Genomic DNA, 26707 nt, shown 5'->3' with positions numbered 1-26707 from the left:
GCTTCTTGTCCATTAAATACAGCCAATAGGACTCCTCGTTATTACAATCCTAGATTAACAGAGCAGAGAATTAGAAACATCCTAAACATGCATTATGTAGATGTTGTGCCCCCTGTGTTCACTCAATTGCAATTCATTGTAATTTCACATATTACTGATGGATGTAGAGATGTCAATGATTAATTGATCATCAATTAATTGTTGTTAATAATTTGATCAATTAAGGGTACTGTCATAAATGCATGGCTAAACAGTAATGATGGTGAGTGATTTAAGATTGTTTTAGTCCAGTTGACAGAACTGTCACTTGTCCTATATGGGCTAGTGCTCAAATATGTTTCTTATATACAAGTTATTATTAACAGTAATTAAACAATCCACACATTTTTACTAAACATAGCCTACATGAATTCAAATACACTGAACTAAGAATATTTAAAGAGGAAAATGCCAATGCTTTAATTTCTTAAGTGTATTAATTTAAATTATATTTAAACAGTAAGCTACATGCACATATTATTTGGAGTCCTCCATGTGATTTTTGCCGTATTAGAGTTAACGATTAACTGATTGTTAATTTCCACTACAATCGATTATGAAAATATCTGAAAATACTGAGACGTTGCAAAAGAACCCCTTAAAGTCATAATTGTATTATGACTCTGGATTGTATAGACCTCAATCGATACTATATATCATTTGACACAAAATTAAAACCATGTCTACTTCTCACAAACAATGGATTTGGTTTTATTTTTTTATTTTTTGTTAAATAAATATCTGCACCAAATGTGTGGGTAATCCGTCAAATTTGAGGCAAACAAAGCAAAAGTCATATTTTCCATTTGTCAATGTTAAAAAATTTAAATAAAACAGAAATATTCCAGCGCATGTGATTTTGTACATTCGTGCTGAGATTTCAACTATATTGAAATATGGCCACGTCCACACTAATACATTTTTGGTTGAAATTGATTTTGCTACGTTTATATATCTCATTCACACTAGATGGATATTTTCTCCACTGCAAACGGAGACTTTTTCAAATGCTCTCTAGTATCTTCAAAAATCTGATCTAATAAAGACTGATCTCCACTGTGAATTTTGAAACAGTATGTCGACCATTCTTAAAGGAATATTTCACCCAAAAAATGAAAATTCTCTCATAATTTACTAACCCTTCTGCCATCACAAATGTGCATGCTGAACGCAAATGAAGAATTTTTCAGCTCTTTCTATACAATGCAAGTGAATGGATGCCAAAATTTTGAAGCTCCAAAAATCACACAAGCCAGCAAAAAAGCAATTCATAAGACTCCGGTGGTTAAATCAATGTCTTCAGAAGCAATGTATTTGGTTTAGGTGAGAAACAGATCACTTAAATTCTTCTTGTTTTTTTAGGTGATTCACATTCTTCAGGCATATCACCCCCCACTGGCCAGGGAGAAGAATTTCTAGCAAAAAACACACCTATCATTTTACTTCTGAAGATATGGATTAAAACACCGGAGTCTTCTGGATTACTATTATGTTGCCTTTATGTGCTTTTTGGAGCATAACAATTTTGGCAACTGTTCACTTGCATTGTATGGACCTACAGAACTGAAATATTCTTCTAAAAATCATAATTTGTGTTCTGCTGAAGAAAGAAAGTCATACACATCTGGGATGGCATGAGGGAGAGTCAACAATGAGAGAATTAAAATTTTTGGATGAACTAACCCTTTAAGCTAAACTCAGTCTGTGCTTAGCTAAATTCGAAGCACTGCCCCCAGTGGTCAAGGCAAGAAGTGTTTTTTTAAGACATGAGCACATGTGAGCTCCAGATTCAGTGTAAAATTTCCACAAGTGGCACCAAAAGTGAATTGTAAAAGTATGTTGTTTTTAACTGTAAATTATGTAAATACAGTGAAGATGAATGCATATTTTATTAAATCTACACCTAAATCCCAACCCTAAACCGAACCATCTGTGGAGTAAAAATTACATTTTAGAGGGAAAATGGAACCTCGTCACTGACGATGCAAAAGCGATTACTTCCTGGTTTTGACGCGGCACGAGAACCCGGGTCTCACACGTTGCTGAAGCAATGCGCTATTAGTCATGCCACAAGAGAAGGTAAACACATGTAAACTGATGCAAAAATGTCTGATGGGAGATGGCACTTGTCAGTAACTCAGCAGAATGGGGCCGACGTCAGGGTAATGGAACATTCGGTAGCAACATGTCGACTTCTTGTGTGATCATGTTGTAAAATTTGCTCAGCATAGTAAGCATTCGTTCTGACTAAGGCAATATGATTGATGTAAAATAAGAGAAACCTATAAATAGACATCCATAACTGGAAAGCTTTCACTCAATTACAAAATAAAGCTTGATGACAAATTGAATGGTGTGCTAATGTACAAAGCATTTGATTCATGAAAATGAACAATTAGGGCACATTTTGACATCACATCTGGTACCCTTGAGGGGTTAACTAAAGTTTCCGACTGACAAACCCCAGATGACAAAGACAAAGCTGGCCTGAATTAAAAAGCTTCTTTACAGTTTGATTGGATTGCGAGATTAGTGCTGTGGAAACTAGAAGGGAAAGTGCAAGAATAAAAGACTTTAAAATTAGCAGGTTTTTAGCTCATCTTCCAGCTGTGAGGCATTCTTGCCCTCTCAGTTGGTGGGTAGGCAAGATGTTCAAAATAGTCTCTGTGTTAAGATGCTACGGGCCTGGCTTGCAAAAGAGTAAGCTCTCAAAGCGCATTCTGAGATGAATACATAATTCATTAAAATGAGAAGATCTAAGAACAAGCTGATAATGGCTCTTGGATAATCTTGCAACGGCTTGATAAATTCAACCTTCTGAGGGTGTATTTCAGAAGAAAAGTACATTTGAGAGCCTTCTAGCAAGTTCAAAACTCTGGATGGAAGATATAAAGCTTGTGGGCTGTTCTAAATGTTCTTGGCTTTGTTGTTAGGCCTAAAAGATAATTGAGGCTCATCCAAATTGGAGATATGATCTTATAAGAGAGGGTGCATATCAAATGATCTGACTGTTTGTTCCTGGTCGATTCCTTTTAGCACACACTCTCTGAAGTCTACACAAGTTTCTCAGTGAGGCAGCACCTGAGTTAGTGCCATAAAATACAGGTAATAAGATCAGACACAGTTTCCTTATCTTACCATCACCTCACACCTATTTAAACAGACAAAAGCAGAGCCACAACCTCAGGCCTCGATAGGGAGAAATTAGTGTCAAGCTAATTCTGAATGTTGGTGACTGAGATGGATTACCTTCCTGAATGTCATGTGCTTTATCTCATGGTCCTTCTACATTGACAGCAGGTGGAATGGACAGATAATCCCTGCCAACTAATAATTATCAGGCTGAGATGACTCTCATTTGCTTGCAACAGCCACACATTTTTCTCTTCAGAGCTGGACTGGTGCCCTTAATTTTTAGATATCCCTACAAACATGTTCATTTCTACAACACATAAGCTAAGCAGTAGAAATTAGTACAGAAAGCGCACACAAATATTTATATACATTGGTATCTATTTTTGTCAGCTAACATTTTAGCTTGTCAACAGTTCTTCATAGTGGTTTGTATATTCCTCATTCAAAGATAGATAGAGATCTGGCCTTCAAGTGAGTGAATGCATTGTATGCATGAACACAAAAGCCTCTTAATGGGTCCAGTGTTATTGAGTCTCACTAAAGATGGCTTGAATAAACTTGAAATTAACCTCATGCATCTCCAACACTAGCACGGGCAAGACTTGAGCCGCGGCTTGACGTTAACATGCGAGACTTACAAAGCTCTTCATTGTGTGTTGCTGCAAGAGTTTCTGTACAGTAGCAGGTGCTGGAAGAATAAGCTAATTTGTGTGCTGTGTGGGAGGCTTGATTAAGCTCTATTCCATAGATACTCTGGGGAAAAAAGTCAACCACACCCGATAGTACAGATCCACCATATAATTATACAATCCGTTTCCTCATGTGACTAAAAACATTTAAAAAACAGTGGGTGAGAATATCCACTTGCGGTTTGCAGCGCTGAAAATATGGATAGAAATGTGCCACATAAAAGAATGGCTCAACAGTAATGATGGCCACATGGTCAGTGTGAAAGTGTTTTGGCCCAACTGACTGAGCAGTCACTTGCTCAATATGGCTAGTGCTGCATTGTTTCTACTTCTTGCATTTGTTGAGCGAATAAGTGTTTTTACTAAACTGTTTTTGTTGTTGTTGTGATGTATTGAAAGTTGTCCTGATTGTCAGAGTCCCAAGGTTATCAAGCCAGCTAAAATGGATGAGATTATCAATTGCAAGAATTAATTGTTTAGAGGGCCGATATAATTGTCTTTTCTTCAAAAGATACGATCCCGATTATTTTATATTTAAGGGTCTAATAACCATAATACAGAACTGTTTTGTTTAATAATTGTTTGATGTTTTGTCGAAATTGTGAGAAGACATGTTTAGAAGATTGACCGATATTGATTTTTTACAACAGATCCGATTTTGATTATTTTGTTTAAGTGTCCAATAACTGATATGCAGAACCAATGTTTAATAATTGTTTGATGCTTTGTAGAAATTACAAGATTGCCTTTAGAAACCAAACAATATTCTTTTTAACAGATATTTTGATGTTTAAGTATCCAATATCCAGGATCAATATGTTTGACAAATGTAAAAAAAAAAAAAAAAAAAGAAAATCTATACAATTTGTTAACAATAACAGTTTGTTTTTTATGTGTGTGTTTTTGTATATTGTTTACAACAATAAACACATAATATGTATTTAGAATATTGTAATGTATATGAATATTTACAATATAATTCGGAGTAATAAATATCACATATAAAATCAGATTTATAGTAAAAAATACTTTTGATCGCAAAACAACTTTGAATTTCATTTAGCATCAGCAGTTACACAATAGTGGCATATTTTCCAGCTATAACTGCAGATGAACACCTTCAACATAAACGTTTAATAAAAAATATAAAATATACTTTTTAAAACTTAAAAGTATGTTGCTAAAAATGAACTGAATGATTTTTTACAGAAGGCCAGAAATAATATAGTCAAGGCAAATATGAATCTGAATTATCCTTACAGAAAAAAACCCATTCTGTTGAGCCCTGTAAAAGTTTATTATGCAGTTGACTCAGCTTGGTAAAAATAGTTGGAAAGTGGGTGCAGCACTTTGTGAAAGTTAAAGAATCCATCCTCGTTATCGGTTGTTGTGTAGCTGTCTATCTGAGTCACCGTGTGCTGAACGCGACTATGCACCTAATGTGCAGTGACTCACCTTCGTCCTGCGAACACTCCTCCCTAGTCTACTCAGCCTGTCTTGAGTTCCATGAATCCAAAAACTTTTCAGTTTCAGCCAGTAACACTCAACGTAGGAGGATTATGTATTTTAAATGTGATTTGTGTTTCTCTTCATTGATTAGAGAAAGAGAGTTAGAGAAGAGCAGAGCGGGAGGTTCATCAGCACTTCATCAGTGATTCTGTGTGTGTGTGTGCCTCACTCATCAGTCGTACTACCGATTGGCTCGGCCTGGAACTTCAGTGGCTATGGTAACGGGGTGAAGGTGAGGCTCTTTATGCCGGAGAGAGGCGTGTGTATGAGGGAGAGGCATGTCTATTCGGAAGCTGGATGTGCACTCATTTAGCTGATAAGAACATGCTAGAACTCCAGCACGCACCATCACCCACAGCGCAGGCAGAGTACCCTCACACAGAGAAGAGAACATTAGCGAAACACAGTCCTCTCATTTGCTCTCCTACACAGCCTGCAACTCTACCACTGAGCAGCTCTTTCCCTATGAATGATAGTAAGGGGTTTCTTTACATTTATTCATTTGGCAGACGCTTTTATCCAAAGTAGAGCCCGAAGCCATTTGTTTTGAGAATAATGGCTGGCTGATGAAGTTATTGGCTGGCTAGCCGGCTCAGCCAAAACCTAAATGGCTGCTGCAGCCGCCAAACTTTTCATAGCTGTAAATGGCTGAAGCTGCCACTTCATGTCTACAGATGTCTATGTTATACTGATTTACTAGATCTCAATATTTCCAAGCAATGCATGGCTTACACTATATTTCTACAAAATGCAATACAATGTAATAAAGAAAACACCAGATTTTACTTTCACAACGTATGTACATATTTGCTATAGTGCTAGGCGCATTCAATAGCCACTGTAACGTTAGTGAATAATGTCCCTGATGCTGTGTAAGAATGCACACTTGTCAAACTTCACGGAGTAACATTATGCATATATTTATGACATGTACAGTAATTCGCTGTACAACTTTATGGTTAAGGCGAGACACTACGGGTGAATAGGGTAAAATTTTTAACTAGCAGATATCACCATGAAATTTTCCCAGTTGATTAGTTACATTAAGATGAGAAAAAAATGTATTACAAGTTTTCTTTAATTTAATGTTTAAATATGCAAATTAGGCAATATCTAATAAAATATGTGCTAATTTGCATATATTTTAAAAAACGAAATCTGAGTATTGGATAAAGCCAGGTTAAAAATATTTTTTTCATTGTGTTCACATATTAGATGGGAAAAAAATTACAGAGGGATTTATGGATATCTACTTTTGTTATCCTGTAAATCAGAATATAATGATTTTCGCCATGTTTTTTGGAATAAAATGTTATATATATATCAGGCTAGGAATAATATATTTACAAATCCCTCTGTAAATGTCTTCATAATATAACTAGGTACTACTGAAGTGGAGATTTCGGACTTGGAGTATGAGAGAAAGGTCATTTTGAGAAAACGGGCTTTAAAGATTTATCATCAGCCAATGAGATCGCGCATTCAGTCTTTTTACTTTCACGATTGGTTGCTGATAAAAAGGAAATGACCATATTTGGATCCAACAGGATTGTACAGAAGAGAGAGAGTTTCCTAACGGTGCATGTGATGAGAGGGTGAGTGACGGCAGAGATCGCGTAGAAGTAGGCTATGTTAATTAAGAACGCAAACATTTGTTGAATTTATGAGAAATCTACAGACGCAAACAGACGAAGTGTAGTAAATGTGTATTTTGGACTTTTTTTCACCACAAGTCTGAAAGAAGACATGTTATTGAAGACAAATATCCAAAAATCTCAAAATTGACCAGTAAAAAAAAAAACGATGTTTTTGCCTGCCGTGTCTCGCCTTAATATAAACACACACTGTTATCAGTATTATTTTGGACAAAGTTTTGCACATTTCACTTCAATGTACACTGAAGCATGCGTCGTGAATTAGCAATGTGGAAACGGTGGTTTGTTACTGCAGTAATATCACGTTCAGTGCTATAAATCTCTCAGTTTCAGAAAATTTGGTTCATAACATCAATCTTTGATTCAGGTGTTTGTGCAACCGTGCCCTGAAGATTTAACAAAAGTCTGGGTAGGCCTAAGTTTAAAAAAAAAAAGTAAGTAGGAATTAGGAAAGTATGTGAGAAGTGAGATCAAAATTACCTCGCTTGCTTCTTTCCGCCATTTCACCTCAGTGCGAGAAAAAAATGCATCGCTTCTTCTGTACGGAAAACGAGCAATTTTAATTGGTCGTCAATTCACTGTGAGTCTGTGTATCGTAGCAACGAGCACAAAACTGTGCTGTTATGAATCCAGTGGGAAAATAGATATCGTGTATTGTTTATATATTTCGTGTGTGTATGTCACTATGTGATAGAATTATTATTTGATGCAAATAATTCTAGCCGGCTCAGCCAAACTTTATCAGATGGCGGCTCAATTTGGCTTACAAAATTATTGGCTGGCGGCGGCTGAAATTCTAAATGGCGCAAATGGCGGCGCCTGGCGGCGGCTTCGGGGTCTAATCCAAAGCAACTTACAAAAGAGGAAAACATAAGCGAATCATCTTAAGGAGACAGTGGTACGAAAAGTGCCATACAACAAAGTTTCACTATCATCAGAATAGTATACAAAACAGATTTTAATGCAACAACAATTGTAAATATTTTATTTATTTATTTATTTATTTATTATTATTTTTTTTTAGTGACTGCTTAAGTGCTCTTGGAAAAGATGTGTTTTTAGCCATTTTTTGAAGATAGAGAGCAAGTCAGCATCACGGATTGAGTAGGGAAGGTCATTCCACCAACGTGGTATGATGAAACTGAAAGCCCAGGAAAGTGTTTTGGTGCCTCTTTGTTTTGGTACGACAAGGCGACGTTCCTTAGCCGACCGCAGGCTTCTGGTGGGATAGTAGCTCTGCATAAATGTTTTTAGGTATGCTGGAGCAGACCCAGTGACTGTTTTATATGCCAGCATCAGGGCCTTGAATTTAGTACGTGCATGAACCGGCAGCCAGTGGAGAGAGACAAAGAGTGGTGTAAAATGTGCTCTCTTTGCATCAAGATTATATATTTTAAATTATACACACTATATACAGTCATGTGAAAAAATAAGTACACCCCATGGAAATTGTTGGCTTTTTTGGCATATTTGGACAAGCAAACATTTGCTCCTCTTTGAAACAGCGCATATTAATAAAGTTGACATACTTGAACAAAACCACAAGGAAAATTAGCTTTTCAATAATTTATTCAACAAAAATATCAATCGATGTGAAATTCTTCTGTGGAAAAAGTAAATACACCCTTGGCCTCAGAAGCTAGTATTGCCCCCTTTAGCAGAACTATCTACTTGTAGGCGTTTTGCATAATTGTCCAACAGTCTCAGACATCGGCTTGCTGACATTTTTGACCACTCTTCCTTGCGATTTGTTTTCAGTTGCAAGATGTTTGAGGGTTTTCTTGCATGTACTGCCAGTTTCAAATCCCCCCACAACATTTCAACAGTATTCAAATCTGGGCTTTGTCTAGGCCATTCCATAACCCTCCAATTCTTCTTTTTGAGCCATTCCTTAGTAGATTTGCTAGTGTGTTTAGGATCATTATCGAAAGATCATTATAGAAAGTAGGGATGGGCACGAGTACTCGAGGACTGGGGTACTCTGATGCGGCAGCACTGATCGATCAAGAAAACAATGATCGATAGTGATCAAGCATGATGTGACTTTTCACTTAATTAAAAATCCAGTGACAATTACCTCACAACTAAACACAAATGTGTCAAAGAGGGAGCTTATTTAACATTTTGAGATTGATTATATTGTGACTTTGAGGGGTACATTGATTATCAGAGACTTTTCATGGCAAACAAACTGATATGATGCTGCAATGCTATCGTTACTATAATCAAAACAAAAAGTGTAATTAACCATGTTTTGAAAACCACTTTAGTTTTTGGTTTCGGCAAAATCCAATATCGGACGACCTCTAATTTTTGTGGAGCTTAAAGTAAAACATTGGGAATTAAGTGGTAGCATAAGGTGGTAGACAGTTTTAAAAAGTGGGAAAATCCTTAAGTAATGTTTAATTACAATTTATTTAAATAAATAAAATCCATGAATCAGTTTGGTTAAAATATTAATGATGTTCGTCTCTTTTGTCCACCAAATCAAAGTCAGTGTAGTATAACCAACATGCAAAAAGCCATTTTGTTATCAAGTGACCAAAAAACTAAAGCAGGAAATTCTGTAGATCCACATGAATGAATGTCAGGGTCACTAAAAAATGTCTGATAATTATCTGTGACATAACATTGAAAAAACCTTCATGATATTCATTATAAAATATGTTTTAAAACTTTGAAAATAAATAATATATTAAAGAGGAGTACATCCAGTCACATGCGTTTAAGGTTTGTGGAAAATATGTTATGATTTACATGATGGTTACACCAACCAAATTTTTAGACCCATAAATGTTTTAAATCAACATCAATTTATTGCTTTTCCAAATGTCCAAATGTTACTGAAATTGCTCACTGAACCTTAAACAATTATACCCCTGTTTGGCATTTCAAAAGGGGGAAAGATGCATAGCTTAGAGAACAAGAAATTCACCAAAAGGTTAATAAATTCAGACAGGAAACCCTTAATGTCTCTCTCATCTCTCTCAGAAGAAACCATCAACGCACCTGGCCTTGAACTTGAGGAATTATCTTTCTGTGTTCTCTTTCATGGGATCTGTGTAACTTTCAACCTGGTCAGAAGGTGGGATTCTGAGTTTGTGCTGCGCTTACACATTTAAGAATAAGCCATTGGAGCTCGATGAGTGTAACATTCCTTGCGGGATCTGAGAGGGTGTCTTTGAGCCATTACACAGAGCGGATCGGCACAGGGTAGGCAGGAAGGAAGCGATCACAGGGCCTCATTCATGGAGAGGAACCAATGGCTGTGACCTTCGATTCAGGCTGGCCTCCGGAATAGACAGTCAATAACATCGAATGGGTGTACGCTTTAACCGAAGAGCTTAAGCGCTCTGCCAACACCTGTTAGGCTCTACAAGAGAGCCTTTCACGAAGACAGGTGCCCTTAGAGTGCGAGACACCTCCTTCCTGGAGATCTGGCCCTCCCAGCTGCTCCCCTCAGAGTCAGATTCTTCAAATGCCTGCTTGTCAGCTACACAACAGATAGCGTATTCACACTAGCGCTCTCTCAGCTGTCTGAGCCCACCAGCCCCCTTCAGAGCCCTTGCAAATTCAATCGTTTTTGATTAAACTATGTTTGCATGCTGGATGAATACAGGATAAGGCATGACAGAGTCACAGCAAATGAAAAAACACACAAGAGATCGGCTGCATGTACTAATGTGTGTGTGCTCTGACTGGGATTTTAAGTCAGTAGAGAGGATATTGAAGGTTTACATTATCAGAGCATTGAACATAATCAGCAGAGAGAAACTAATTGCATCTGGATGAAGTGACCCTGAATTATCTGTTGGAATGACGCACTACGAAATGTATAGCTTTGAATGAATTCATGATGAAAAATACCAACATAAAAGATTTATAGTGAGCAATTTACCTTTAAATCATTAGGTAAATATCAAAACCAGAATGTTCATCAACAGAATATACAGCCATACACAAATATGATTTGTAGATACTATTAATATGTGATTTTGACATTTTCTGAAGAACATGTGAGTGGTTAAAAGATTTTCACTCGATTATGATTTAAAGTAATATATATATATATATATATATATATATATATATATATATATATATATATATATATATATATATATATATATATATATATATATGCAGTAGAACATTTTTAATTTGTTGTTTATATTCTGAATTATTGACACTAATGTGCTATTATGCTATACACGCCCATGAGCATCTTTCTTTAGACAGATGTGTAAATTAGGGTTGGGGATCACCAGCCACCTAAATATACGATACATCACCATATCATGGTTTGATTTTTCTTATAAAAGAGCTCAGTGCTGTACTTCTTTGCCACTACACCACTCACACACTGATGAAATCTGAATGTAAATAAATTACCAGCCAGTGGCTAATCACAGACATTTTTTGTAGCAAATGATTATGCACATCTGATTGTTGGGGATTGCAGAAAGAAAGCTCAATCGATCTTGACATTTTCAGAATCGACATTGGGATCATACAAATTAAGGTTAAGTAGAAAAATCAATATTTTTGCCTGGTCCTAGATCCAAACGCATGAGAGAGGTCCAGCATGTCCGTGAGAGAGACTGCAGGATTAGTTAGTTTAAAATTTACGATATATCATTAATACATGAATCTAAGTATCGATACAATATTGTGAGAAAAAGTATCAAGGTATATCGATATATCAATGTATCGACACAGCCCTAGTGTGAATGGCTTTTGCTGCAGATGGTACATGAGTGATTGGGCATTTGAGAGTATTTGAGTAGATTTTATTCCTTTTAGTAAACTAACAAACAAAAATTAAATACATGACATGGTCTTGGAAAATGTCTCTAAGTGAATGATCATACAGATATATGTTAGTTGCACCAGCTCACTAATAACTATACATGCCGATGTGTTCCTGTTGACTCAGTTTGAATCCCTAAACAACATAAACAGAACTTGCTGTTGGCATCAAGGTAGGTGGAGCTCTAGGTCACACCAACCGATGACGTGGACCAATGGCAGTAAGCAGGTGTTTTATTGTCGAATAGAACTTTTCCTTAAAGTTCGCCCAAGCGGGCTGTTACAAACCAACGAAACAAATGCAAAAACAACTTCTTTTTGGCCCGATTTTGTTCTAAACGACGTCAAACCCGTTCATCTTCGATTTCGAAGGAGTTATATAGAGGTCTTTATGAGCCGGTTCCTTCTTTTAATTTAAAACATGAAACATTCAACATTACCCGTGTAGTCCGATCCTACATGAATGACTCTTATGAGCAGTTTTTTTTAAATCTAAAGCATGAAACATACAACGTTACCTGTGTAGACTGATTCCCGAATGAATGTCTCTTATGAGCAGGTTCTTTTTCTGAATATTCTGCTTGAAACATACAAAGTTACCAGGTTCTTTAAATCTATAGCATTACATTGTTCCCGGTATAGTCCAATTCCCAAACAAATTATTATTATGAGCTGGTTCTTGTTCAAATTAACCCCAAGAATGAGCAATATTTATAGTGATGCATTCCTGCAAGCAAGCATATTTAATATGCAACTGTGGCACATACAGTTCAACACATGCCTCTTCATTATGTATGCCAGCTGATAAAGCTTCTCTGATAGGTCCAGGTTAAAGCAACCTGGGGCCGGTTGCATAAACATAGCCATTAACTTAAGGCTGCGTCTAACAATTAATTTGACTAGCTAAAGATGCCATAGAAAGCCTGTTGCATAAAACAAGCTCACAGTTGTCTGTAGTAAGACTGGGAAAATTAAGCTTGAAAAAAAATGTCCGACAGTGGACACTCAATACAGTTTTCATTCACTAAAAATATTTGCTTATTAGAGGACTCCAGTGCTTCAAATTTGAGTCCAATGAACACATTTAGTGATTTTAACCTAAAAAATAAAAAATACATGACATTTTGTTACCATCGTTTAAGTCAAAGTCTTCTACAAAGCCTACACTGAAGTCCCCACTGACTCAGCTGACAGTTATTTTCCATGGCAACATGGAGTGTTAACAGAAGTTAGCCTAGGGGTGTGCTCTCTTACATTTTGGTCTTAAAATAGGCTGATCTAATTTTTATGCAACTGACTGAAAAAATTAAGACAAAGACTAGTCTAATGTTTGGGCATGCCCTGAGTCACCCCAAACAGTGTTTATGAACACCTTTTATAAGCATGTTAATACCTACGAGTGTCCATGACCGTGACGCACACTCCTTCACGAAGGAATGTTATCTATCCACATGCAGACGGTGGACATCTGAAGCGGGCAGTGGAGCGGGCAGCAAAGAATGTTAAGAGCTCACCCACTTTTTGTGTTGCCTTCACTGAACAAGTCCTTTAGTTCCTAATAATACCCTCTACAACGTTAATTAACACAAAACCCTTACAGCACTTCGAACCAAAGAAACGTTGATGTAAAATATTTAAATGCAATGAAACGTAGAGTGGTTCTCAATAACTACCTCACCCTATGCCAGGAGGGAATGCTCCCACCATTGCTTGCAGCTGTGTGTAACGGATGCAAATCTTCTGCTCAATAATTTCCTGTTCACAGCTGGAGCTAGGGTTCATAATCTGAATAACAAACTCCCTAAAGTCCCCTTTTGATGACATCATTCACGTACAGATTCTGATCTCAGTTCATTCACACCAAAAAAAACATTTTCAGCTGAGAAAACAATGCATGAAATATGGAACCTATAAAGAACAGAACAAATGAAGATATTGCAACTCACGCCCAGTTCCCATAGCATTGTTCGTAATCTCAGCTGCAATAAAACATTTTTACAGATGTGGTAAATTTCATAGGTCAAACGACTCTCACATGCAACACTTCACTAGACGTACCAAGTCTTGTTTTTGTCATCTACATGAATTGATTTGACTTAACTTGACAGGACTAAAGAACATTTCCAGTTGACTTTTTCCTCTCAGCAGTAGTTGCATATACATATTTATGGATTAGGACAGTGTAGCACCCAAGGCTATTTCATTTGTTGGACCGCTGTCTAAAAGCTGTGCACACATTGGGATTTCTGAAGTGCCAGCTCTTCAGAATTCACAGTGAATTTCAGGAAGACAATCAATATTACCCTATTGTTAACTATCTCTCCACCATGTATTGGCAAATACACAACGGTGTGATCAGCTCAGCTCCCCTTCAGCGTACATGGATTAGCTTGAAGCATTGACCGTTCCAAAATGTTCACAAGTTTCTGACACAGAGACAAGTCTTTCAAGGGCTAAGTCTAAGGGGCCGTTCAGACCAAAAGCATTCTTGCGCTACAAATGCTAAACCAAACCAGCCTCATGACAAATCATAATACAGTATATGAGATGGTAAAATCAAAAGAAATCCTACAAACTATCCTTTTAACCCAACCATGATTTTGAAAGGTAAATACCTTTTGTGTACCATGGAAGAACGACAACACCGGGGTTTGGAACAAGATGAGGGAAACGCATTAAAGGTTATAGACATTTATCAGTCATTTGTATTGCATAAATAAATACTGAATAAGTAACCACATTTGTTCACTAGTATTTCCTTTCTTAATATACAGTGTTGGATATTGGAGTTGGTCTCCATGGGAATAAACGTTGTCACCTCACAAGGCATCTTAAAAAAAACCGTGAATGACTTCCATCTAATTCATGTTGATATAGCAAAACTACTGAAAAACAGCATGAAGGGAGTAATGATGCAAAAATGTGTTTAGTGGGAACAGCCCCTAAGTTAAGTCATAAATCTCTTTTGGTAATACACTACAAGATTGTTCTATAAACCTCATTTACATTTTGGTGAACACCGGTCTCTAATTTAAAGTTAATGTTAAGTTTCAAGTCAATTGCTTACAAGTCTAAAGCGGGTCACACACCGCACGCATCTGGCTGACTAAATGGCACATTCTGAAATTCAAAAATGATTTTCCATCACACCACTACCATCACTCGGCATCTGTCGGCAGCAGCCATCTATGACTCCAGCGGCTGCTCAAAATTCTGCAGCACTACAGGGGGAGCTTTTCCATTAAATCCGAACCAAATCGTTATCATAGGACATAGATCTTTGATATACTGTGTATAGGTTGATCTATATATATATATATATATATATATATAGCAACATAAAAAGCTCTGGCAACAAAAGTGAGTACACCGAAGTGAAAATGTCCAAATTGGGCCCAAAGTGTCAATATTTTGTGTGGCCACCATTATTCTCCAGCACTGCTTTAACCCTCTTGGGCATGGAGTTCCCCAGAGCTTCACAGGTTTCCACTGGAGTCCTCTTCCAATCCTCCATGATGACATCACTGAGCTGGTGGATGTTAGAGACCTTGTGCTCCTCCACCTTCCATTTGAGGATGCCCCACAGATGCTCAATAGGGTTGAAGTCTGGAGACATGTTTGGCCAGTCCATCACCTTCATCCTCAGCTTCTTTAGCAAGGCAGTGGTCGTCTTGGAGTTGTGTTTGGGGTTGTTATCATGCTGGAATACTGCCCTGCGTCCCAGTCTCCGAAGGGAGGGGATCATGCTCTGCTTCAGTACGTCACAGTACATGTTGGTTTTCATGGTTCCCACAATGAACTGTAGCTTCCCAGTGCCGGCAGCACTCATGCAGCCCCAGACCATGACACTCCCACCACCATGATTGACTGTAGGCAAGACACACTTATCTTTGTACTCCTCACCTAGTTTCTGCCACACACGCTTGACACCATCTGAACCAAATAAGTTTATCTTGGTCTCATCAGACCACAGAACATGGTTCCAGTAATCAATTTCCTTAGTCTGCTTGTCTTCAGCAAACTGTTTGCGGGCTTTCTTGTGCATCATCTTTAGAAGAGGCTTCCTTCTGGGACGACAACCATGCAGACCAATTTGACGCAGTGTGCAGCGTATGGTCTGAGCCCTGACAGGCTGACCCCCCCACCCCTTCAACCTCTGCAGCAATGCTGGCAGCACTCATAAGTCTATTTCCCAAAGACAACCTCTGGATATGACACGGAGCACGTGCACTCAACTTTTTGGTCGACCATGGCGAGGCCTATTCTGAGTGGAACCGGTCCTGTTAAACCGTTGTATGGTCTTGGCCAACGTGCTGCAGCTCAGCGTCAGGGTCTTGGCAATCTTCTTATAGCCTAGGCCATCTTTATGTAGAGCAACAATTCTTTTTTTCAGATCCTCAGAGAGTTCTTTGCCATGAGGTGCCATGTTGAACCTCCAGTGACCAGTATGAGGGAGTGTGAGAGCGATGACACCAAATTTAACACACCTGCTCCCCATTCACACCTGAGACCTTGTAACAATAACGAGTCACATGACACCGGGGAGGGAAAATGGCTAATTGGGTCCAATTTGGACATTATCATTGCCAGCGGTTTAGACATTAATGGCTGTGTGTTGAGTTATTTTGAGGGGACAGCAAATTTACACTGTTATACAAGCTGTACACTCACTACTTTACATTGTTTACAAGTGTCATTTCTTCAGTGTTGTCACATGAAAAGATATAATCATACATTTACAAAAATTTTGAGGGGTGTTCTCACTTTTGTCAGATACTGTGTGTGTGTGTGTGTGTGTGTGTGTATATATATATAAAAATCTTTCCAATAGCCTACACAATGTATTTTCAATTACAAGTATGGTTTTTATTTTTTAGATTTTCTCCCCTTTTTCTCCCCAATTTGGAAAGCCCAATTACCATTCCCTCCAAGTCCTCGTGGTGGTGTAGTGACTCGCCTCAATCCAGGTGGCGGAGGAGGAATCTCAGTTGCCTCCGCGTCTGAGACCGTCATCCTGTGCATCTTGTCACGTGGCCTGTTTAGCGCATTACCACGGAGACATAGTGCATGTGGAGGCTTCACGTGTGGTTTGCATCCATGCACAACTCACCACGCGCCCCCACCAAGAGCGAACCACATTATAGTGACCACGAGGAGGTTACCCCATGTGACTCTACCCTCCCTTGCAACCCGGGCCAATTTGATTGCTTAGGAGACCTGACTGGAGTCACTCACCACACCCTGGATTCGAACTCACAACTCCAGGGGTGGTAGTCAGCGTCTTTACTCGCTTGTGGTTTGAAAGCTTGAATGAAACCTATTCAAGGCTACATACAGAGAAATTGCAAAATAAATGCCACTATTTCTAATCATTCAGTTTTTGCAGTTACACAATTTTCATCCACTAACCTGCAAACTCATCAACGACTATGTTTACACCAATACTCTGATTATTGCAATATGAATGTAAACTTCTGACTTCAACTGTATATGTTTGACTTTACATTTTTAACTGTACCTGTGCGTTGTCCTACCCGCGACATGGTGCTTCTCATCCAGTGTGCGACTTGCTTTAGTCGAGTCTCAATTCAAATTATTTGCAACTCAAGTCTCAAGTTGAGTTTCATTCTCTGCTTATTCTTGACAAAGATGGTCTGTGCCACCTGTGAGAGGATGTGGGGGTCTTTAATAAGGCTGAGCAGGAAGTAACAGAGGATGCCCAGTCACCATTCATCACCCACAATGGCATGAGTCCTTAAGAGAACACAGTCTCCCAGCTGCCCTACCCTACTCTGCTGGGCTTCCCTGGCACCAATGCTTCCTTTAAAGCACCGATTCCTCAGAGGACTACTCACTATCTGTGACAGGCTAAAAAGGCTCCTCTGTGTTTTTCAATGGACAGAGGGTCATTCACTGAGATTGAATGTAAAAAAGATGCTGTGCACACAGATGGCCCTAGTTTGAAAGAAGTCAATATTTCTTTTCCCACTTTGCCCATCACCAGTTACGTTCTATCCCGGTTAAATCCATCCTTCCGTTGCAGCTTCAGAGTGCACATGCTACAGACCATTGCCCCTCAAGAGAATGTAGGAGGTCTTGAGAAAATAGAAGACACAGAACTATTCAGCCTCTCTAGGAAAAGACTTTCTGTTTGAGAAAATGTGACTAAAGACAGAAGCTTTATAGAGAATAGAACTGCTGTATATGTGTGTTTAAAGCTAGATATTTACTGAGCTACCTACCTAGGCAAGATGGCATGTTAAGGCATCATAGGCTTTTCCAAAAGGAAGGCAGCTAAGTTATGGTGCCTTTTAAGATATCATAGCCATATTCTAAGGCAGCATCACATTTATCCTTCATGGAGAAAGCAATCTCAGAATGCATTTCGAAAACGTCAGTGAAAAAAATAATCCAAGATAACAGACAACAAGCGAGAGCAATACTGACTACGCACCTTATTTTCAGTGTGACTAGGAAACCTACGCACCATTATCCTCCTTGAATGTGGACCTCTTCGGGAATAAGCTACCTCCAGCTATTTTAGCTACACAACAATACTACATTATGTTTCTTTATATTGCAGGCTGGCAATATATGTCACCATTTTATTATCATTAACCATTATTTTCATAAAAAAATTGGTTTGTAGCGCAAATAGTTTGACCATTAATTTTGCCATCGTTTTATAGAACGCTGTTGCAAATGCAGAATTAATAGATTTTTGTGATAACCAACATTATGCCACAAATACTGTTGATTGAGCTAATCCTGTATTAAACCCAGAATATCGTGAACTGAACCGAACCGGGAGTTCAGTAACATGAATCAAACTGAATCTTAAGATACAGATCATACACCTCCATTTGTTTTGCTTAATAGAGTATCACATTGTTAGCTTAGCCACATGCTAACGTCAAACTCAACGTTGAAATGAGTACATCTCTTATTTGCTTTGTATAAAAACAGCTATTTTGTGTGGTGGAGGCCTTACAGAGCTGCTGCATGTGTAGAGCATTCCAAATAAATCACTAGTGAAGTTCTATTTCAGTTGGGATGCTGCCTTAGAAGGCAGCTGCCTATGTAGACAGTAGACAGCAAGGCAGCTCACTAGGTTTTGGAACTGATAAACATTGTGACTTGTAAACGAAGGCGTGTGTGTTATGTGCAGACAAAAAAAAAAAGAAAAAGTTTAAGAAACCACACCAAACTAAAGAGCCTATATCATAGTAGTCGACTGTTATGGGTTTTTTAATGCCCGATGCCGATATCCAGAGAGCAGGGTGGCCGAAATGCTGAAACAATGCCAAAATATAGCACAATTTAATATAGGAAATAACAAACATAAAATTGCTATAAAAAATATACAAACTCTTATTTAGCACTATATTTATTCAATTTCACACAAAACTAAAATTATATTGTATTTTAAATGATAGATAGCACATTATTTACATTTCTGTTTAGTCATCAAATTTATTTGCACATGAAGAAATTGTTAATATATTTGGAAAAAGGAAATAACAGAACACACAGTTGTCCAGCAGATATGGATGGAATGTCCACATTAGCAATCACATTTACTCCAAAAATATTGAATCAAACCAATTGTGCATACAGTGCATAATGAATAAGACATTAACTTATTGCACACGTGAAATGCTTGGGCTGCATCTGAAAACATAGGCAGCGGACTTGCTGCCTAATCAGTAAATGGCTTAACTAACATATGTTTTGAATGAATGGAACGCTTAAAGAAACTGGTCTCCGAACAGTTTGAAAAGCACCTTATTTTCTTCCTCCCTCCATATACAGCATTTTCCTGGTTTCGTACACAGCCTTGAAGTTGCACTCATGCGCTTGTGCGTATCCAGCACAAGCAGCAGCAATCTCCTGACAGTTCAAACAGCCTGGATCACCTGCTTGGATTGTGACCACTGACTGTCATGATTTGTGAATCAGAGGAACTTTTGATCCTGAAGTTTTTGAATCAGGCTGATGGAATACACGCTTCAGAGGAAGATATTAGATGAGCACTCGACGGGAGGAAAACGCTGGATTTTCGTGAGATTCGTGAATTACATCCATTTAAAAAGATATCTGCGTATTTGCAAACAGTATATATATTAGAAGTTTTATTGATATTTGCCTTTTATCATTAGAAAAGAAAGTCAAAAGTGACAGGGAACTGCTAAGGAGAGACTGATATAATACGTGCTTTAAAGTTAAATAAATGAGCACTACACTGGATGCTGGATTTGCTCAAGTTTTGTGAGGTTGATTTAAATCATGTTTAAACGAAATATGTGCATATTAGCAGATGGTACATTATATTAGTTTTATTGACATTTACCTTTTTATCATTAGACAAGACAGTTAAAGGTTACAGGGAACTGTTGAGGAGAGAGAGGGAGAATGAAACAGGTGAGCAATTTATGAGCTCAAACGCGTCTGCCATGGCTCCAATATGACACATATTAAATGACACTGTGGTGCAAACCGGTCTATTATTGTAGTAACACGATGGCACGTACCAAGAAAACGAACCATAACAGGTCATTTACATGTCTCAGTCGCCCTCAAGAAACAAATCGGCCAATGCCGATTATTTAAACAAGTCAGAATATCGACCGATTTATGGGCCTCTGCGATATATCGGTCAACCACTACTAAATACATGCACATTTTTGTTGCATAACTAACCAATAGTTATGCAAAGGTTGTGATCTCACAAACAAAGACCTTCATCTTTTTCAGACCAGGAGCATATTTGGCTCTACTTGTCTAACGGACATGAATGTAGCTATATCACATAATGCGCACCCTTGTATGTGAGTTAAGAGACATTAGCCCATATTAAGAGAACTTGTGTGATGGCGGTGAACCAATTGCCCTTAGTGCAAGATTTGCCTATAATCAAAGTCTTTCTAGCAAGTCAGTCCACTCTTGGACATCTTTGGAATGCACTCGGGAGGCTATTTCCAGTCATGCCAGTGCAGCTCCTACTTATTTGAATGGAGAAAGACCAAAATCTAAAAAATGGTTGGTCAAGATTATGATCAAAGAACTTATTTAAAATCAGCAATAAAATCTGACAATACTGGTATCATAAATTGTGCTTCTTTACCTCATATTACATTAAAAAACAATACATTTTTCCAGCTTGTATAGCTAATGCACATGGGCATTCTAGAGTTGATTGACAGGTGATGTCTGTATCTAAAAGGTGACTGTTCCTTTTATCTGTTAGGCGGGACTTCCTTTCTACATCCGTTGACCTTTGGGTGCTCAGAGCTCCTCGGTTTAATGTTCCAATTTTTCCCATTCATTTTAATAGAAATGGCCCGTCTCTGCTAAATAATCTCTGCTATAATGCATCAGTGACATGGTCATGTGAATCAATTGATTGCCAGTGTGATATGCCCTGAGGGTCAGCCCCTCGTGACCCTCCCGGCTCTGATTATGCCTACTGAGATAACTGCCATCCTCACACATTCCACTTTCAGTGAAAACACACTTCAATTACAATGCAATTATTAGTTTATACCAATGGCAGACCAAAATCAGTGCCTGCTGCCATGCCAAAATACAAGAGACAAACCTTCAGTGAATGAAGTTTGATTGAGATGATTTAGGTAATTAATTTGAAACTGAATTTAGAAGGGTGAGTTTATAGGTGTGCATGTAGGGTAAGACTTAAGCTGAAGTAGCTGGAGGTGTTTTCTGATTATGGTTAAAATGCAGCAGATGGTGATTCATAGTTGGGATTTGTTGTGCAAGAGCATGGCAGATGTAAACTCTCACGCATATGGCAAAATTTCCCAATGCAGGTCTGAACTGATCAGAGGCTAACTGTAATGACAGATTTTATAACTTTGAATGTGTACTGTACACAAAAATGTATAATACAGATGGCAGTTATCACGCTATGCCAGTAAAGCACAGACTTATCCTACACATGTTGCCTTGTGAGTTGGTGAAATATTTTATTTTGTATTCTTAGTGATAATTCACCCAAAAATTAAAATTCTCTCATCATTATTCACACTCATGCCTGCTTTAAAGTTTTGGTCACCATTCACTTGAATGGGGTATGGACCTTCAGAGCTGAGATAATCTTCTAAAAATCTTAATTTGTGTTCTGCAGAAGAAGGAAAGTTATACACATCTAGGAGGGCATGAGGGTGAGTAAATGATGAGAAAATAATTTTTGGGTGAACTATTCCTTTAATACCATCCAAGATCTAGGTCTTGATCATGATCATGATGATATACACAAATGTTTGTTTGAAATGTGTTCAATTCCAAATGTAAGCTATAAGAATCTGCACAAGTAATGTCTTATTTAATGTTCAGAGATCAATTCAACTGGGGCCAGTTTGGTTTATTGAAGCTCAATGCAAACTACTCCAATGAATCAAGTCAAACTTGAATGGACAGTAATTTGTAAAGAATAGAGCTTATAAATGTAATGACAGGATGGAGTCATTAATGATGTTCTGAATGAATCTTACAGGTTATGCAGTCTTTGAGGTATGAAAACAGTAACCTTTAATTACTGTAGGCGTATCTTTAACAAGTGTTAAAATAAGTCAATTATTAGTTGGTGACAAAGAAAGAAATGTAGATCACATTCTTTCTCCATGAAACACTAAAAAAACCTGTTGACTTACACGTTTTTCTGGCTTCATTTAGTCTTATATGTTATGACCTTTATTCTTTTTATGAAAATGTATTCTTGATTCTAAAAGAATCCTTTTAATATGCAGGTGTGAGAAAAAAGGTTTACTTTGAGAAAGTTCTGAGAATAGTGCATAAACAAAAACACAGATCCTTAAGCAAAATGCATCATGCACTTCCCTCTTCCTCCCTCTCTCCAAACCATATCGTCTCTTTAACTATAGTGGTCCTGCATTCACTAGAGTCTGAGAAAGATGCCATCTTGCCAAGAGACTGCTAATCTTTCAACAGAGCATCAGCAAAAATAATCCTGTTTATATTCCAGAAAAACTGTTAGATATGTACACTGAAAACCCTAATAAGTTAATTGCACTCATTTGATTGAGTAAACTAACTTCCTCAATTCCACTGAGTAATGGTGTCTCCCAAAACTTGAGTATTTAAGTTCAGTTAACTTGGGTTTTCAAGTAGAGTGAACTTAACTATTTAAGTTCAGTCAACTACATGCAAGTAGACTTAACTCACATTTGAATTTAAATGTTGTTGTTTCTACTGTTGTACATTTTAACTGAATTGCTTCGATTTTAGATCAAAACAACAGCACAGCTCAAATAAAGATGATAACTGATTCTAGGTCAGTTACTAAATAATTATTTTCAGAAATGCATATATGCACTTCAGCTGCACATACACAAAGAGAACTGAGATAGTGTGAGGGTCCAACTTGAACAAAGAGACACAGATCACCCTAATGGTGACATTACACCTTATATCTATTTGCAACAAAGCATAAATAATACAACAAAAGAGCTAAAACATCTATGAATTCTTAATAATAATTATTTAAATTCCCTAATCAGTTCCCTCTGACCAAGGAAACATAATTTAAGCAGCAAGGGATTGTGGGAACTCCCCATAGCCTCAATTTTGTACTCAGTGGTTTGAGTTATTATCACTTCAAATCTTAATCTATGGATTTTTAAGAAAAATAAGTTCAATGAACTTAAATATTTCAGAAACTTGATATTTCAAGTAATACTTAAGACAACTTGATTTTTACAGTAATGACAACTTTAGGGTTTACAGTGTAGAAAAAGCAAAGAAGAACTTTGGCCTGTTTTAAAACAGCAGGGAAGTTTCGCACAGTTATTGCATTGTGCTTAGTCTGCAGGAGTTGCATGCTTTAAATGAATGTGTGAAGCCTGAAACACACTGAAACTCTACAGAGACTGAAAATCATGCACATTGTATGAGATGAAATTGTGAAAGAATTATACAACCTCTAACCTCTTAAATAGACTAAAGGAGTGTGTTCAATAGCACAACCTTATAAAAATACTGTGGAAATTGAAAATGGTATTGAGAACCATGACATGTCACTGGTATCAGGTACTGACTACTGAAATTGTGCTATCATGACAACACTTGTGCCTTTGTGGTTGCTAAAAAAAAACCATGAACTGATGTATAAAACAAAATCGAATTATGCTCTCATGTTCCCTGTTCTGCTCATATCAGCTTTGACATAAAATATTAATCAAATAAGCATTTAAAAAAATAATTTGTACCATGTTCAGTAAGATCTAAGCCTTTATGTTAGAATAATTTGATCCTTTCATACTGAAAGGTGAATGGCAATGTGTAATATTCTGCGCATTTTCACAGAACGTACATATTCAGACACGCCTGTGCAAACAAAACTTAGTGACTGCAGCACAAATTAGTGCTGAACGAAAGCTCCGCCAGTGTTTTGGCATAATGGCCCTGATTCCAATAAAGGAATCCCTTCCTAATCCAACATGTGCAACAGGCCCCCCTTCAAAGAACCCGGTGCTGTGTTTTGGGTCAAAATGACAGACAGGGCCAGATCTCAGGGTCTCTACTGCCACACATAATGAGAAGGCTGTCCCACTTGTTTCATGTTTCTATGATCTTTCATCCTAAGAGTGTTTCACAAAGGTACAACCAGGGTTGTGAGGGTTACTTTTGAAATGTATTCCATTACAGATTACAGAATATATGATGTAAAATATAATTTGTAGTGTATTCCGTTAGATTACTCAAGGTCAGTAACGTATTATAAATGCTTTGGATTACTTCTTCAGCACTGGTAGATTTTTTCACTTGTTTTGACAATAAAAACTCTGTCAGAACAGTAAGACAAAATACACATGTTAAAAATACATTCTCTGAAAAACATAAATATCTAATGCAGTGTTGTTTCTCAAACAAGATGAATCATATCGATCTTGTTTTAAGGATTTTTAGATATTTTTACAGGAAAACAATAAAAATGTATTATCAAGAATACGATTTTTGCCCTAATATCAAAAGAAATAATGATCTAACATGAATTTTCTTGATAAATTATGATCGTGTCTGGTAACATGTGCATGTAAAATGTCTAGAAATAGCATTTTATCTTAGCATAAAGCCGACAATTTACACAAGGTTTATTTCTATTTCTTCTGCTCCAAACTTACTTCAAACGTACTTCTCTGTCTGCTTGTATGAATGTAACACATCATAAGAAAATGTTTCACTGCTGTTCAAATGCACTTTGGATCGCATCATTTATATGTCTATATGTTTTCCATCCGAAAGGACTAAATATTAAATGAAACAAATGACAATCAAATTTCTCTGATAAAAATATTCTCTTCTGTAATCAAAGTACTTTTCAAATGTAACTGTATTATAATTACCAATGATTTAAATTGTAACTGTAGTGGAGTACTTATATTTTGTATTTTAAATACATAATCCCATTACAGGTATTTCATTACTCCCCAACCCTCTATACAACACAATGCAGGAGGTAAACTCAAAATGACTCCAGTGGTTTAAGTTCTTGAGAAGTGATATGATAGGTGTGGGTGAGAAACATCAATATTTGAGTCTTTTTTTCTATAAATTCTGCTCTCTGTCCAGTAGGTGGCAATATGCATGAAGAATGTGAATCTCCAAAAACAAAAAGAGGAAAACTCTTAGGAGAGAAGAGCACTTAGGAAGACTGATGTAAAGTGGACATTTATACTAAAAAATTATTTCTCATACACACCTGTCATGGAGTCTTTTATGCTCCTTGTATGTGCTTTTTGAAGCTTTACAGTTCTGGCCACCATTCACTTGCATTTAATGAATCTACAGAGCTGAAATATTCTTCTAAAAATCTTTGTTTGAGTTCTGCAGAATAAAGAAAGTCAATCACATCTGGGATGGCATGAAGGTGAGTAAATTATCAGAGAATTTTCATTTTTGGGGGGAACAATTGCTTTGAAGTGCTGCTTTTGATACCAGGATTTAAACAGATTACCTGAACTGTCACCTTTGCTTTTTCTATATGGTTAGAGCAGGATTTACCTCCCATTATGCATCTGTGTTTACCTCCGAACACAACAGCAACTAACTTCATTTAAAAGATATTTGCATACACAAACTGGCTGCCAAAACAAACGAGGGCCTAAGGGCAGCAATAAAAAAGTAAACTGTCTGTCATGTTGTGAGACTATGACTTAGACAACACACTTTAGTGTTTATCCATCCCTACTGCCAAGAATATCAGAATATGGTTGTCTGTCATATCCTATGCATTACTTGTTGTTGTTGTCACGCGTTATTCTTCACGCGCAAGAAATATGTTGCCAAAAGTGATTTCTTACCTGAGAAATTCCTGCAGACAGGTGTCGCAGAATCTGTGTCCACATGTGGAAACTTGGACGGGTTCCCTCATCGCTTTGCTACAAAGAGGACACTGAAAGCGTCTCTTGGGTTTCTCGAGGAACTTGTAGTCAAAGCCCGGCATTGCTTTTGTGTTATAACAAGCGCCGAGAGAAACTGGCGTCTGTTTTCCTCTGCAGTGACGCTTGGTAAGGCGCTGTCAACAGAAGACGGGCTCAGTCTGAAAATTGATATTCACTTGCCAACGATACACAGGCTGTCTCGGTATTGTTCCTTCTCAGCGTCCTCTTTCGAGCAACCAGGCTCGATCCAGCTTCAGGGCAACAGTTTAAAGCCACGGGTTGTCTGTATGAAGAGCCTGTCAATGAAGCGCTCGTGCTCTTTGATGAACCGAATGATGCGCGCGTATCTCTCTGCACGTCTTGATCACACTGACAAAGCTCAAATCCCATCTGTTTAGGTATATAAAGCCCCGCCCACTCTCCATAAGGGAGGGGCCTAATTTAAATCTCT

At 37.6% G+C, this 26707-nt stretch overlaps 1 protein-coding gene across 1 annotated transcript in view; it reads right to left on the bottom strand.

The window, feature by feature from the left end:
* traf4a (tnf receptor-associated factor 4a) overlaps positions 1-26613 on the bottom strand; it is a 50746-nt gene extending 24133 nt beyond the window's left edge. Inside the window, exon 1 of the mRNA XM_052110056.1 lies at positions 26176-26613. Within this exon, the coding sequence (XP_051966016.1) occupies positions 26176-26318 (143 nt within the window). The 5' untranslated portion in view covers positions 26319-26613. The remainder of the gene's footprint in view (positions 1-26175) is intronic.
* Positions 26614-26707: the final 94 nt, after the last annotated feature.

The sequence above is a fragment of the Xyrauchen texanus genome, chromosome 38 (genome assembly GCF_025860055.1).
Source record: "Xyrauchen texanus isolate HMW12.3.18 chromosome 38, RBS_HiC_50CHRs, whole genome shotgun sequence".
NCBI classification, from domain to species: domain Eukaryota; kingdom Metazoa; phylum Chordata; class Actinopteri; order Cypriniformes; family Catostomidae; genus Xyrauchen; species Xyrauchen texanus.
This window is presented reverse-complemented; position numbering and strand designations above follow the sequence as displayed.